The following is a 17,230-nucleotide window of genomic DNA, read 5'->3' on the forward strand; positions in this document are numbered from 1 at the left end:
ATTACCAAAAATATTGTATTTTCAGCTGTTGGATGCTGGTGTACAAAACCGAAAGTAAAATATGCAAAAACTAAATTTAAATAAGGGAAGCATAGAAATAGTGCACATAGAACATATATACAACTTCTGAGACTGGCTTTCAGTGAGAATGATAGATTCATAACTGACATTTCTACGTGAATTTGGTCCGGAGCCCCAAAAAGTGACATATTGCAGCTTTAATGTTGCTAGTTGTAGTGCTGCCAGATCTTTAGCCAGTCGTTGGAATGTTAAAAAGATGAAGAAAGTTGTAATAGGCGTCTAATGTTGTGTGTTTGTTTGTCTCTAGCAGACCTCCCAAGCTTCTCGGACCCCCACATCCCTCTAGTGGCTCGTGAGATAATGCAGCGAATGATCCGTCAGTTCGCTGCCGAATATACCTCAAAAAACAGCTATTCTCAGGACACCCCCCACCACCCCCAGCCCAACGGCATCAAGGACCAAAGCCGCCTCCTGCCGAGAGCGGCCTCTCCAGCCCCGGCCCCCCTCGCCCTGCCGGGGGCGTCCAGCCCCCCGTCCCCCACCCCGGGACCGGGCCTCAGCCCCGCCTCTGCCTTCGCCCCGGACAGTGGGAACAGAGTCGGTAGTAACTGTAGTGGTACCGGTACTGCTGCCTCTGCACAGAACCCCGTCCTCAGCAAGCTTCTCATGGCCGACCAGGACTCTCCGCTGGACCTCACCGTCAAGAGGCCTGACCCCACAGAGACCAAAACAGAGGGTAAGACACCACTTACACATCCATATTGAATCAAAACGTATTTACCAAATGGACAGGATAAAATGGTGTACACAGTACAATGAAATGCTTACTTGCAGGCTCGCTCTCAACAGTGCAACAACAATAAGAAAAAGAGAAATAAGAAAAAATATTCAATAAATAAGTAGAAGAAAAACCTGGACTGAAGAACTCCCCCATAGCTTCAATAGAACGCCCTGTATCTCTCCTATCTCCATTTATCTTTCCTATATCTCCCCTATATGTTGCTTATATCTCCCCTATATGTTGCTTATCTCCCCTATATCTCGCATATATCGCCAATATCTCCCCTATATTGACTATATCTCTCCTATATGTTGCTTATATCTCCCTATATCGCCAATATCTCCACTATATTGACTATATCTCCCCTATATGTTGCTTATATCTCCCCTATATCTCGCATATATCGCTTATGTCTCCTATAGCCTCCCTATCTCTTCAATAGCTCCCATGTCTTTCCTATGAGCCACTATATATCCCCTATATCTCTACTATATCTCTCCTATATCTCTACTATATCTCCACTATATCTCACTTATATATCCTCTATATCTCTGCTATATCTCCTCTATTTTGCCTATATCTCTGCTGTATCTTGCTTATATCTCCACTATATTGCCTCTAGCTCTTCTATATCTTGCTTATATTGCTCCCTATCGCTCCCCCATATCTCTCCTATATCTCTCCCTATATCACCCCTATATATCCCCTATATCTCTCTTATATATCCCCTATATCTCTTCTATATCTCTCCCTATATCTCCCCTATATATCCCCTATATCTCTCTTATATATCCCCTATATCTCTCCTATATCTCTCCCTATATCTCCCCTATATATCCCCTATATCTCTCTTATATATCCCCTATATCTCTTCTATATCTCCAATATCGCTCCTATATATCCATTATATCTTCCCTATATCTCCCCTATAGCTCTCTTACAGTTGAAGTTGGTAATTAAAACTAATTTTTTCAACCACTCCACAAATTTCTTGTTAACAAACTATAGTTTTGGCAAGTCGGTTAGGACATCTACTTTGTGCATGACACAAGTAATTTTTCCAACAATTGTTTACAGACAGATTATTTCACTTATAATTAACTGTTTCACAATTCCAGTGGGTCAGATGTTTACATACACACCAGAAAATGATGTCATGGCTTTAGAAGCTAATTAGAGGTGTACCTGTGGATTATTTCAAGGCCTACCTTCAAACTCAGTGCCTCTTTGCTTGACATCATCGGAAAATCAAAAGAAATCAGCAAAGACCTCAGGGGAAAAAAATGGTAGACCTCCACAAGTCTGGTTCATGCTTGGGAGCAATTTCCAAACACCTGAAGGTACCACGTTCATCTGTACAATCAATAGTACGCAAGTATAAACACCATGGGACCACGCAGCCTTCATACCGCTCAGGAAGGAGACGCGTTCTGTCTCCTAGTGATGAACGTACTTCGGTGCGAAAAGTGCAAATCAATCCCAGAACAACAGCAAATGACCTTGTGAAGATGCTGGAGGAAACAGGTACAAAAGTATCTATATCCACAGTAAAACAAGCCCTATATCGATATAACCTGAAAGGCCGCTCAGCAAGGAAGAAGCCACTGTTCCAAAACCGCCATAAAAAAGCCAGACTGTGGTTTGCAACTGCACATGAAGACAAAGATCGTACTTTTTGGAGAAATGTCCTCTGGTCTGATGAAACAAAAATATAACTATTTGGCTATAATGACCATCGTTATGTTTGGAGGAAGAAGGGGGAGGCTTGCAAGCCGAAGAACACCATCCCAACCGTGAAGCACGGGGGTGGCAGCATCATGTTGTGGGGTGCTTTGCTGCAGGAGGGACTGGTGCACTTCACAAAATAGATGGCATCATGAGGAGGAAAATGATGTGGATATATTGAAGCAACATCTCAAGACATCAGTCAGGAAGTTAAAGCTTGGTCTCAAATGGGTCTTCCAAATGGACAATGACCCCAAGCATACTTCCAAAGTTGTGGCAAAATGGCTTAAGGACATCAAAGTCAAGGTATTGGAGTGGCCATCACAAAGCCCTGACCTCAATCCCATAGAAAATGTGTGGCCAGAACTGAAAAAGCGTGTGCGAGCAAGGAGGACTACAAACCTGACTCAGTTACACCAGCTCTGTCAGGAGGAATGGGCCAAAATTCAACAAACTTATTGTGGGAAGCTTGTGGAATGTTTGACCCAATTTAAAGGCAATGCTACCAAATACTAATTGACTGTATGTAAACTTCTTACCCACTGGGAATGTGATGAAAGAAATAAAAGCTGAAAGAAATCATTCTCTCTACTATTATTCTGACATTTCACATTCGTAAAATAAGGTGGTGATCGTAACTGACCTAAAACAAGGCATTTTTACAAGGATTACATTTCAGGAATTGTGAAAAACGGAGTTTAAATGTAGTTGGCTAAGGTGTATGTAAACTTCCGACTTCCACTGTATCTCTTCTATATCCCCTATATCTCTCCTATATCCTATATCTATCCTATAGTCCCTATAGCTCTACTATATCCCTATATCTCCCATATTGACTATATATCCTATATATTCCCTATAGCTCCCCTATAACTCTCTAATATCCCATATACCTCTTATCTCTCTGATATCTTCCATCTCCCCTATAGGTCTCCTATCTCGACTATATCTCCCCTATAATTTCTCTTTATTCCTATAACTTGTAACTTAACTCACCTAGAACTATGGTAAGGCAACACCAAACTGGCCAGGACAGGACTGTACTTTCCTACAATTATCCTTTAACTCCCATACATATTTTCTCAAACTTTTTTATAATCCGAACATCCCCTGTAACTTTCCCAAACAATCCCTAGAAATCCCCCACAACCTGTAATTGGACCAGTAAAAGTTGTATAGAGCCAAACAGACTGGGCCAAATGAAAACTACTAGTATCCTAATTCTAACAAACAGTTGGAGGCTGAATGCCAAGTAGCGTTATGCTGAAAAATAGATTTTTGAATCTTAACATTAACCCCCATGCCTTAAAATCCCTCTTGCCCTATAGACATTTGGCCTGGATTATCCTCTAATGCATGTGACCATATATTGTATTATAGTGTTTTTATGTATGCCCCCCCCCCCCCCCCCCCACACACACCCATAAACACACACACACACACACACACACACACACACACACACACACACACACACACACACACACACACACACACACACACACACACACACACAGAGAGAGAGAGAAATTCATTTTAATATCACAACCTTGTTTTGTCCAACCAAAAAGCCCTAAAGATTAAAGAGGTCCTTCAGCTCTGTTCAGACGGACAGGTCATCAGACAGGTCATCAGACAGGTCATCAGACAGGTCAGCTGCACTCTGGGGATTACTAACCCGTGGAGGAGGGGGAGTGTTTGTGTGTGGTTCAGTCAGTGGAAAGAGGAATATAATAGTTATTACTCTTTAAACAATGAGCAGAGTGCAGGGAACGGTAATGATTCTTTTCACTATTTATTCATATGATTTTCAATGTTGTATTCTTCTCCTGGAGTACTTTCTCATTTCCAGTGATTTAGAGAGGAACAGAAACATCTATTATTGAACGACACATTTACTATGTTAATTACATTCATTTAAAAAGTCCCAATCAATTGAAGTCAAGTTATACAGTACATACTTAGATACACTGATGAACTGTGCCCTAAAACAGTGTGTGTGTATCTGCGTATGTTAATCCTCAGATGGAGTCCTGGACCTCTCCACCAAGAAGGCCCACGGCACCGTCCTCAAAAACTCTCACAGTTACACCCTATCGCCCACAATCAAGGGGTAAGACACACACGCCACACACACACGCCACACACACACACACACACGCCACACACACACACACACACACACACACAGGCCACACACACGCCACACACACACACACACACACACACACACACACACACACACACACACACACACACACACACACACACACACACACACACACACACCTCCACCGATGTTATGAACGAACATTGTAGTGATCAATGTGTTATTTCCCATTGGTTTCCAAGATAAACAACTCTTGTTACGTTACGATGTCAAGGGCTTTCAGCGTGGGAAGAGAACTAACCCTAACCCTCATCCATTATCAGTATGATTACAGTACCTAGGTATTTATAAGTAACTAACCCTAATCCATTATCACTATGATTACAGTACCTAGGTATTTATAAGTAACTAACCCTAATCCATTATCACTATGATTACAGTACCTAGGTATTTATAAGTAACTAACCCTCATCCATTATCACTATGATTACAGTACCTAGGTATTTATTAGTAACTAACCCTCATCCATTATCACTATGATTACAGTACCTAGGTATTTATAAGTAACTAACCCTCATCCATTATCAGTATGATTACAGTACCTAGGTATTTATTAGTAACTAACCCTAATCCATTATCAGTATGATTACAGTACCTAGGTATTTATAAGTAACTAACCCTAATCCATTATCAGTATGATTACAGTACCTAGGTATTTATAAGTAACTAACCCTCATCCATTATCAGTATGATTACAGTACCTAGGTATTTATAAGTAACTAACCCTCATCCATTATCAGTATGATTACAGTACCTAGGTATTTATAAGTAACTAACCCTCATCCATTATCATTATGATTACAGTACCTAGGTATTTATAAGTAACTAATCCTAATCCATTATCAGTATGATTACAGTACCTAGGTATTTATAAGTAACTAACCCTCATCCATTATCACTATGATTACAGTACCTAGGTATTTATAAGTAACTAACCTTCATCCATTATCACTATGATTACAGTACCTAGGTATTTATAAGTAACTAACCCTCATCCATTATCAGTATGATTACAGTACCTAGGTATTTATAAGTAACTAACCCTCATCCATTATCAGTATGATTACAGTACCTAGGTATTTATAAGTAACTAACCCTCATCCATTATCAGTATGATTCCAGTACCTAGGTATTTATAAGTAACTAACCCTCATCCATTATCAGTATGATTACAGTACCTAGGTATTTATAAGTAACTAACCCTCATCCATTATCAGTATGATTACAGTACCTAGGTATTTATAAGTAACTAACCCTAATCCATTATCAGTATGATTACAGTACCTAGGTATTTATAAGTAACTAACCCTCATCCATTATCAGTATGATTACAGTACCTAGGTATTTATAAGTAACTAACCCTCATCCATTATCAGTATGATTACAGTACCTAGGTATTTATAAGTACGTATTTATGCTATTTGGATTTCATTCTTCATGATCTAGGAGGTCAACGTTAGACTGCATCAAAGGCCTCAGGGACTGTTGGTTTTCCTGTTGTCTCTCTTCTCTATCCCGCTTTTATTTACTTACCCACATTGTCGTGGTGGATTTTATTGATACCTGAGTGTTTTGCCTTCAAGTCATATTTGCATGATTAACACACCGTACAAACTTAGTTTTCCTGCTTTAAATGAGAATAAATGACCTGTATAACTATGGAATAGACCTTGGAATGATTAGAACACACAGAAGGTCAGAGATGGATTTGAGCGGCTCGATACATGTTAACGCCCCAAAGCGATAATGTATGGTGAGGGTGGTGTGTGTAATCTGCTGTAAGACACCTCGTTGGTGTATCAGAAGCAGCGTTGGTGGTTTGGGATTCTCTAATGATCAGGTCATGTAATATTAACTAAAGAGGGGGATGAGGAACTGGATGTACCTTCCTCCCTCGCTCCACCCTCCTCCCTCGCTCCACCCCTCCTCCCTCGCGCCACCCCTCCTCCATCCACCCCTCCTCCCTCGCTCCACCCCTCCTCCATCCACCCCTCCTCCCTCGCTCCACCCCTCCTCCATCCACCCCTCCTCCCTCGCTCCACCCCTCCTCCATCCACCCCTCCCTCGCTCCACACGTCCTCCATCCACCCCTCCTCCCTCGCTCCACCCCTCCTCCATCCACCCCTCCTCCCTCGCTCCACCCCTCCTCCATCCACCCCTCCCTCGCTCCACACGTCCTCCATCCACCCCTCCCTCGCTCCACACGTCCTCCATCCCTCCACCCTTCCTCCTGGACCACAGATATATTACCAAACACAGATCATCTCACTCATTTAGCTGACCTCTTTATTTTACAGTGTGAAAATTAACCAAGTATTTCCTTACACAATCAAATTATAACAGTATCCTTTAAAAAGATCATGACACCATAATAACCAATACATCACTAGTTTGTTCATTTTAGTTTCACAACAGCAAACAAGTGCCACTAGTCACCATACACCATTAACCACCACTGTGTGTAGACTACAGTTGACTAAACACGTTTAGACATTTCTGCAAATGTATAAAAACATTTTTTTTTAAAGCATATTTACATAAGTATTCAGACCTTTTACTCAGTACTGTGTGAGGCACCTTTGTAAACGATTACAGCCTGGAGTCTTCTTGGGTATGACGCTACAAGCTTGGCCACACCTGTATTTGGGGAGTTTCTCCCATTCAGTTTTTTTCCGGTCTCTCCAGAGATGTTCGATCGGGTTCAAGTCCGGGCTCTGGCTGGGCCACTCAAGGACTTTCAGAGACTTGTCCCGAAGTCACTCCTGCATTGTCTTGGCTGTGTGCTTAAGGTCGTTGTCCTATTGGAAGGTGAACCTTTTCCCCAGTCTGAGGTCCTGAGTGCTCTGGAGCAGGTTTTCATCAAGGATCTCTCTTTACTTTGCTCCGTTCACCTTTCCTCCATCCTGACTAGTCTCCCAGTCTCTGCCACTGAAAAACATCCCCACAACACCATGTTTCACTGTTGGGATGGTGCCATGTTTCCTCCAGAAGTGACGCTTGGCATTCAGGCCAAAGAGTTCAATCTTGGTTTCATCAGACCAGAGAATCTTGTTTCTCATGGTCTGAGAATCCTTTAGGTGCCTTTTGGAAAACTCCAAGCGGGCTATCATGTGCCTTTTACTGAGTGGCTTCTGTCTGGCCACTCTACCATAATGGCCTGTTTAGTAGAGTGCTGCAGAGATGGTTGTCCTTCTGGAAGGTTCTCCCATCTCCACAGAGGAGCTCTGTCAGAGTGACCATCGGGTTCTTGGTCACCTCCCTGACCAAGGCCCTTCTCCCCCGATTGCTCAGTTTGGCCTGGCGGCCAGCTCTATCTAGCAAGTGTATTCTTGGTTCTAAACTTCTTCAGTTTAAGAATGATGGAGGCCACGGTGTTCTTGGGGACCTTCAATGCTGCAGAAATGTTTTGTTACCCTTCCCCAGATCTGTGCCTCGACACAATCTTGTCTCTGAGCTCTAAGGACAATTCCTTCAACCCCATGGCTTTGTTTTTGCTCTGACTAGCACTGTCAACTGTGGGACCTTATGGGACCATAAGGTGGGACCACAGGTGTGTGCCAATCAATTGAATTTACCACAGGTGGACTCTAATCAAGTTGTAGAAACATCTCAAGAATGATCAATGGAAGCAGGATGCACCTGAGTTCAATTTTGAGTCTCATAGCAAAGAGTCTGCATACTTATGTAAACAAGGTATTTCTGTTTTTTATTTTTAATAAAAGTGAAACAATTGGTGTAAATCAATGAGGGAAAAAATCATTTGATCCATTTTAGAATAAGGCTGTAATGTAACAAAATGTAGAAAAAGTCAAGGGGTCTGAATACTTTCCGAATGCACTGTATAGTGTAGACTATATGGTGTAGACTACATGGTGTAGACTATAGTAGATTATATGATGTAGATTGTGGTGTATATTGTGTGGTGTAGACTGGTGTAGACTAGACAAAATGGTGTAGACCATACGGTGTAGACTATAGTAGACTATAAGATGTAGACTGTATGGTGCAGCCATCATTACTGTGAAACCACCTTCTAACTCCCTCATCAAGTATATTCTAAATGTCATTGTAAAACATAACTACTTCATCAGGCATGTGTGTGTGTCATTATTAGACAACCTCACCAGGGGTATCCATACACTGTATTTACAGATGTCGGATCTTCATTTGAGCCAGTTTGCTACAGCAGGAAAATAATCCTGTAGCAACAGGAAATGTTAATTATATTGTGGATTATAATTAATGGACATTTTTGTAGGGGTTGATACATTTTTCTGGAATTTCAAAAGTGGAAATTACAAACTTCAGAATCCTTTTTAAAACTCAAATACACTACAGGTTTGCAATTCTCAGCAAAAAAAGAGTGATCAAATTAAGATCCAACGTCTGTACTTGTTTTGGACATATGCATGTCCATATGGCAGACGTATAGGATAAAGCAGAGTTTGGTAGAAAGCGTTTTTTTCTTCACAGGATTTGGTTGCTGACGTCCTCAGTGCTAAGGCTCATTCACTATCTGTCTACACTTCCCCTTCCATTCTGATTGACATATCTATGGTCCTATTTAGAAGGTAGCATTGAGCTGTCACTCTGCTCGTCTGCGGGGGACTGGGATGTGTGCTTCCTGCTTAAAGGCTACTGTTGCTATGGTTACATACTGAACAGTACCCGACACCAAGGTCAGAAAAAAGTCACTTCTTTCTCAGGTAGTTCAGAAATAGAAACGTTAAGACACGTCACGGAAATGTAATTTGGGAGCTTTGGCACAGGTTTCATAGTAAACAGAATGTTCTTTCTAGCCCTTATAGGAACAACTTTCAGGCCTGATTTCAGGTCAACATAATGGAAAGGAGAAAGGGAGCTCAAAAGGACAGATTTTCTAAAATAATGAGTGGAGAAAAAACTGAGCATCCTTGTGTTGCTCAACCCTTTTTGTGACTATTTCTATACAAGACATGCCAAGGTTAATTCTCCTTTAGCTGGGAACTAGACCTCTCTGCCGTCAACTCCAACCGCAGCCATTGTCTATTGTGTTGTAAGGTGAATTCTATGACAGTTACTATGTACAGTTTATCCTATACCGTTAATTACAACCTGATCACAATGCGCTCCATTCTGCGCCCTCTATACCTTCTCAGGCAAATGAGTCTTTATCCCAGGGAAGCATTGGTATTATGATCCTGGTAATTCATGCTGTGTGTCCTTGATGTTTTCCCTCCTCTCATTGTCCTCACGTTATTTGTTAGTGTAGCAGACTGTGTGTGTGTTCTCTGTTAACTCAGTACATGACTCTCTATCTTTTAAACAGCATTAAGATTCAATAACATTTAAATCACTTTTTATTTTTTACATTTTACGTGGTAAAATAAAGTTGCTTGGTTGATTTTTAACCAAATTGAATTTTAAATGTCCATGTAAATGGATAGTTACGCTTCATGGAAGATGGGGACAAAGAAACAACAAAGCATTGCAGTTCACTTTAAATAAGTTTGTCTCTGCGTGAAACAAAATTATTTGAATGAAATTGAGTTTGAAAAAGACAGACACTAAATTAAATGTTTGACATGAGTAAGTTAGCTCTAATTACCTAATATAAAAGTGACTCACTCTGTCACAACATGCATGTTTTACACATGGTCCAAAAAATATAGGAAATGAGTGTTAATTGTGTCTTTCTCTCTGTGTCTCATGAGCACCTTAATTGTTAAAGATGGGAGATATCGTGCTGTAATGAGTGGGGTATAGCTCCGGCTACATCCACTCTGCACAGTAAATATAATTCATCAGACACTGTTTTCATCCCAACTAGCACCCTATTCCCTTTGTAGTGCCCTATAGGCCCTGGTCAGAAGTAGTGCACTACATAGGGATTCGGGTGCCATTTGGGATGCAAGCAGCCACTCTCTCCCATGTAATGAGACCATATGGAACAGCTAACGAGTTATAATCCGTATGATGGCAACTACTTTGTCAAGCTGACAAGATATATAACTAGCTAATAGCCAACACAAGTTTACAGCCAAAACATTTTCTCAAATGGGATTTTTGCTCAAATGTAATGAATTGAAATGGAGATTGAACGCCCACCATCACGCCAGGAAGTCAATTGAATTTCAATTAAAGGTACTGTCTCTAAATTGAAGGGACTATATAAGTAGTTATTTGCGTCTATACTATATCTACTAATCATGAAATTAAAGGGGCAGTCAAAACAATCACAAAGCAATTCTCCCTTACCCTGTTTCAGTAAAAATCTGAGAAATGTAACCACTCTCAAATTCATAGACAGAGCTACAGATGTATGATCATAATTTGACCTACAGTGCATTCGGAAAGTATTCAGATCCCCTGACATTTTCCACATGTTGTTACATTACAGCCTTATTCTAAAATGGATGACATACTTTTGTTCCTCATTAATGTACACACAATACCCCATAAGGACAAAGAGAGAACAGGATTTTAAACCTTTTTGGAAATGTATTAAAAAATAAACAACAGAACCCACTTGGAGATTGCCGAAAGGCACCTAAAGACTCTCACACCATGAGAAACAAGATTCTCTGGTCTGATGAAACCAGATTGAACTCTTTGGCCTGAATGCCAAGCGTCACTTCTGGAGGAAACCTGGCACCATCCCTACGGTGAAGCATGGTGGTGGCAGCATCATGCTGTGTGGATGTTTTTCAGCAGCAGGAACTAGGAGACTAGTCAGGATTGAGGGAAAGATGAACGGAGCAAAGTAAAGAGAGATCCTTGATGAAAACCTGCTCCAGAGCACCCAGGACCTCAGACTGGGGCAAAGGTTCACCTTCCAACAGGACAACGACCCTAAGCAGAGAGCCAAGACAATGCGGGAGTGGCTTTGGAACAAGTCTCTGAATGTCCTTGAGTGGCCCAGCCAGAGCCCAGACTTGAACCCAATCAAACATCTCTGGAGAGACCTGAAAATAGCTGTGTAGTGACACACCCCATTCAACCTGACAGAGCTTGGGAGGATCTGCAGAGAAGAATGAGAGAAACTCCCCAAATACAGGTGTGCCAAGCTTGTAGCGTCATGCCCAAGAAGACTCAAGGCTGTAATTGCTGCCAAAGGTGCTTCAACAAAGTATAGAGTCTGAATACTTATGTGAATGAGATATTTCAGTTTTCTATTTGTAACAAAATATGGAAAAAGTCAAGGGGTCTGAATACTTTCCGAAAGCACTGTATATTTGCAGAAAAATTCTCTGCAACAAAAGAGTGATCAAAATAAGATCCTACATCTGTATGGATGCACGGACTTACCATCCATGATATCAGACTTCTAGTTTTCAGCATGTTTCACATGTAGTGTTTGTTTACATTAATTTTTTTACAAACATGGGAGTATTACAAGCTTACATTTTGGGTTCTGATGGGGTACATTTATCCTCATGAGGCATTTATAAAGGATATTCTTAAAGAATCAGTGGGTACTTCTAATTCAGGAGTCCAGAAATTGATGTAGAAACTGCAGATTGCCCCTTTAAAGTGTGGGAGATGAAGTTATCATTTAGATTTTGCATGTTTATGGTTACATGTTTACGGTTACATGTTTACTGTTATATGTTTACTGTAATATGTTTAATGCCGAAGAGTTTTGCTGAAATAAACCCCCTAAACAATGACATATTATGGAAGAAAGTTCAACTTTAAAATCACAAGGTAATATTATTTAAAAACCAAGTGGTACTTTTTGTTTGTTGGCATTAACAATCAGCAGAGTAGAGTAGTGTAATTTTAACCTGTAGTTTTCGGTTTATTACAATTCACTTTCTGAATCGACTGATTTGAGTACTTCCAAGTTAACACCCCTCTCTTCTCTTTTCCCTCCAATCAGGCGTGCCCTGAGAGTTGAGCACTCCTTTCGGGACGTGGAGGACGATGACATGCTGCCGAGAAGCTTACAGGACGGGCTGAGGGACAGCTACGTCAGTTCTACCCCCCTCAAGCCCCCATTGGCCCATTCGCTGCTTAAAAAGGAGGAGCTCCTCAGCCAGAAGCCCCGCCTCCTCGGCCAGCCTCCCGCTCTCTCATTGGCTAGTCTGGAGGCAGCGGGGCTTCTCAACCACGGGAACAAAGGGAACCACGTGCAGCCCCACCCCCTCCTGGCACGGGACGGCTCTCCGTGGGGTTCCTCCAGCGGTAAAGCCCACCACCACCAACTGGACAGCCTGCTGAGGCTGAAGCAGGCCAGCGCCATCCTCTCAGACCTCCAAGACCTGCCTCTGTTCTTGGACAACCACCACCACGGGGCGTTCTCCTCCAAGAGCTCCTCCGGAGGTGGTCTCCGCCACCACCATGGCTCCACCAAGACCCACCATGAGGTGGTGGTGAAGAGGGAGCCGGGAGGCCACCACTCCCCGCCCGTGGACCTGAAGATCCCCCAAGTGAGGGGCATGGACCTGTCATGGGACTCCCATGCCTCAGACCTGTACGGGTACGGGGCCATGGTGGTGGGCGCCGGGGGCCACGGTGGGGTGGAGAATGCTTTGAGCAGGAAGCTGAGGGTCATCCTGCCCAAGCAGAACCGACGTGCCGGTAGCCTGAGAGGCAGCCTGGGAGGTTTTCTGGATGGGGCGGCAGACTACTGGAGCTCCGACGTGGACCAGGGGACCTCTGGGCAACCATACCCGACCTCCGACCCCGAGGGCGACCCGTGCTCTAAGCAGCCCAGGAAGAAGAGGGGGCGCTACCGCCAGTACAACAGCCAGATCTTAGAAGAGGCCATCGGCATGGTGATGGGCGGGAAGATGAGCGTGTCCAAGGCCCAGAACATGTACGGGATCCCTCACAGCACACTGGAGTACAAGGTGAAGGAGCGACTGGGCACACTGAAGAACCCTCCTAAGAAGAAGCTCAAATTGACCTTGAGGATGGGAGGACAGGATTCCGCCGCCGAGTCAGAGACCACGCCAACCGCGACGCCGCGAGAGGTTGCGCCTCCGGAGGCCGCCGATCTGAACCACGAGCAAAAAATGAAAATGGAATTTGAAGATTAACTGAGAAACAACGATGACGACGAATCCTCCCCACCTTTCCCCTTATATATGTATAAAAACACCTTCACATTAAGACTAAAGTCATTGGAAACAAATGGAGCTTTATTTGTGCCAATTTACTGTTGCAGTATCTGGGTGAGCACAAGCGCAGGGATATGAGGAGGATTCTAAAACAAGCTGGAGATGAAAACTAAACCAATCGGCTGGTTCTGCGGGTGTCGTTTTGACACTGCACATTTGTTTAGCTTTTATATCAAGCAGCGAAACAAATGCATCAAAAGCCACGAGTGACGTGACAATTATTAATTACAGTTTGTAAAGCATGTTGATTATCCCCCCCAAAACCCTAACTCCCCCTATTCTGAACTTGATACACTGACCCTGCATTGCTTTTAAATGCAGTCTGGGCTGCGGAATATCCCAACTTTGGGAAAAATTAGGGGGGGTTAAAAATGAACCCTTTTGAACAAACTATTATGGTCCTTGAACCCCCCCCCCACCCCCCTCTCTCATTTAAGTACTAGTACCAATTGGTAAGTGACCTGTCTCCTATGTTTTGAACCAACTCTAAAACTAGTAATGTCACAGGAAGCTCTCTCACCAGGAAGCTGAATCAAAACCGCATTATTTCTATCGCCAGGTAGCCATTTCTCTTTAACAAACGCAAAACTTTCTTTCCTCCTTCGATATTCTGCTACTCTTTAAAAGTGAACGAAAGCAACATTGGCCGCGTCCTTTTTAAAGTAAAGACACAAAATAGTCAATCAGGGATGCATGTTCGTAAGTTTTAGTAAATAACTACTAACTTTTAGGATATTTTGAATGTTCTGTTTTTTTGTTTTATCTTCTTTTGTTTGGCTTTCTTTTGCACTACACTTTCAGTCTGGCGCTCACCGGCGCCGCCCAGTGGTGACAGACCAGGTTACCTCGGCATTGCTGTCCTAGCATCATGCACTTAAGGTCTGTCATAATCCCCGGCCAACTGCGCTCCAGGTACCAGTTACCCGTAGCCACAGATCTAGGATCAGTTTACCCTGCCTTAACAATTAGGGGGGAAACCTCAAAACTGACCTGAGATCAGCATGTAGGGGCAATTTTATATCTCTGCTGCTCTCCTGGAGAGAGCTCCTCAACCTCAATGGTAGTAGGTAAATGTTGCCTCTAACCACTGATCCATAGTCAGATGTCTTTTTTTATCCCCTTATTGCTACGGTTTGGATTGGGGCTTGGTGATCTGATCCTAGTTCAGTGGTTGAGCGCAACTTCTACCTCAAGCACCTGCAACAAGTGCATCTGTTCCCAATCCCGATCCTAGGGAGCTGTAGCCATCTCTGGTTTTCATTCCAACCAACGACCTCATGCATATGCGCTCAGCGAATTAGTGAGCGGGGTTCTCCTAACACTATGACATCACATGGAGTGATAACCACATGCATTGTAGCTCTCCAAGACCAGGAAGTGGAAACATTGCTGCTACAACTTTATTATCCTGTACTGAGCGAAGGCTTTTACCAGCCTTACTGTCTCTAAACACTGAACATTTCATGAAGTTTTCTCTTTTAGAATTCTAACTAAGTAAGAGCTTCTTAGTTTGTGAGTTTTGAAACGGCTCCTCTCTCTCCCAGTTGGTTTTACAATGTTCAAAGGTAGTTTCAAAGGCAGTTTATTACGACAATGTGCATTTATACTTGGGGGGGGGGGGGGGGGGGGGGGGGGTTGCAGTGAGAGGGGATGTGTTCGGTTGGTAGGGATTAGGGGATAATATAATATAAATTATTATGATGACACTGAACTTAAAGCCAATCTGCATTTCTGGATGATTTTGTTCCTCAATTTTAACTCAGGATACCTGAGACAGGGGAATCTCTTGACGAAGCCATGATTCTAAAACACGGACGTGTTTCCTTTATCCTGCAGGACCTAAAAGTGAAGGGCAGGACATGACTTCTCTCACTCCGCTACTTCTGACGGGGGCGGAACTTACAGCCCGGCTAGGTGGGTGTGGCTTAGCAGCGCCACGCCCTGTAGACCGCGGTGAATCATGAAGAAGATAAAACAAACTCAAACAGTGAGGAGGGTGTGAGGAGAAGTTTGGAAATTAAACGTCTGAAAATAGCACCTTTTTTTTTTTTTTTTTTTACCGCGCGAGAGAGAGGAAGATATTGTAGCTCTTTTTCGAGAGATGGGTTTGGATGTGAGGAAGAGAGGTGATTAGAGGAGGGTAAGGGATGGCCAGAAAGCAAAAAGAGAGAGAGAAAAAAGCTTTAGTGTCTGAAAGACTTTCAGAGCTGCAGCTTGGACCTAAACATATTCTGTTTCCTCTCCATTACCTCCTCAGTACCCTGGTTGATGCTTGAATTTGTCAGATTTCGTGTAGTGTAGTTGTCATATCTGGTTCCTGCCCCCCAGCCCTCCTGCCAAACCAGGCGGAAACTATCTTATCTGTCGTCATGTTTTGTTAGGGGAAAGAAACAAAACATCCTTCTGAGAAAATGTTTTTATAAAAAGATGCTCTCATTTTTGTTGTCGGGTTGGGGGCAACAACAAAAAAAGACGTGAGAAGGAAAAATAAAATAAAAAAATGTTTTTTAAATGTTTTTAAAGCCATCTTGCTCTGCTGTAGTAAACGTTGCTGTTCGCTCTAAACACTGCCTGGTGCTCACCCAGTCTGTGAGATTATTCATGACATTGTACTTGGAAAACATCTCCATCATGTCAACACTGATGAAATGAACATTCACTCCTTGAAATGTCCTGTACATTTTATTTATTTCATTTTGTATTTTATTTTCTTCTACAAAATGGCATGCACCAGTCCGTTCCGGGTGATTTGGGAATTCTTAGATAGGAGCTTACATCTGCAAAGTATAGCCTAGTTTATGAGTGTCGTACCAAGCGATTCATGCTCTAGTGTATTCTATATTAGTGAATAATTGGTATATAATTGTTATAATTATATTCAAACCCCTAATGAACAATCTTACCTAGCCCTGTTCTGATAGATTGGTCTTGGGCTTTGACCCTCCTTCCCATGGCTTGATTGGCAGTTATGCGTAGCCGATGGGAACAAGGTAATCCCTTCATGAGGTCAGGGGTCATGCATGAAATGCGTTCAACACTTAGACAATGCAGAGTATTTCAAGTGTCTAATTGGTTACCTGTCCCATCCAATCAGAAGACCAAATATAATCCGGCAATGACTTAGATTTATATGAGATTGATACTCTTACTTAAGTTATGAGTAAAGCACTTATTGTGTAGCCTTTTACATTTCAAGGCATGATTACTAATTAATTTAGCTTAGATGTGAATGCGATTTGACAAGAAAAAACACTACTTAAAATATAGTGTGGAATTGTGTTTTAAACTTTGTTTTTCTCCTAAACTTGCGAGTTATTATGAAGTATGACAAAATGTGCCCTTTAGCGCTTCTTTCACGTTATGCATGTGAGCATGTAAAATGATGCTGATGGGAAATGTGTATAACCTGTACAATTGGTACTTACTTAT

General features: G+C 42.4%; 1 protein-coding gene across 1 annotated transcript; it reads left to right on the forward strand.

Moving 5' to 3' along the window:
- Positions 1-381: 381 nt before the first annotated feature.
- LOC120041316 (ligand-dependent corepressor-like) lies at positions 382-13,720 on the forward strand. The gene is made up of 4 exons (XM_038986255.1): positions 382-542; positions 636-757; positions 4,553-4,640; positions 12,559-13,720. The coding sequence occupies exons 1-4, from the start codon at positions 382-384 to the stop codon at positions 13,718-13,720; spliced, it is 1,533 nt and encodes a 510-aa protein (XP_038842183.1).
- The last annotated feature ends 3,510 nt before the right edge of the window (positions 13,721-17,230 follow it).

Source organism: Salvelinus namaycush, unplaced genomic scaffold, assembly GCF_016432855.1.
Source record: "Salvelinus namaycush isolate Seneca unplaced genomic scaffold, SaNama_1.0 Scaffold438, whole genome shotgun sequence".
Lineage (NCBI taxonomy): Eukaryota > Metazoa > Chordata > Actinopteri > Salmoniformes > Salmonidae > Salvelinus > Salvelinus namaycush.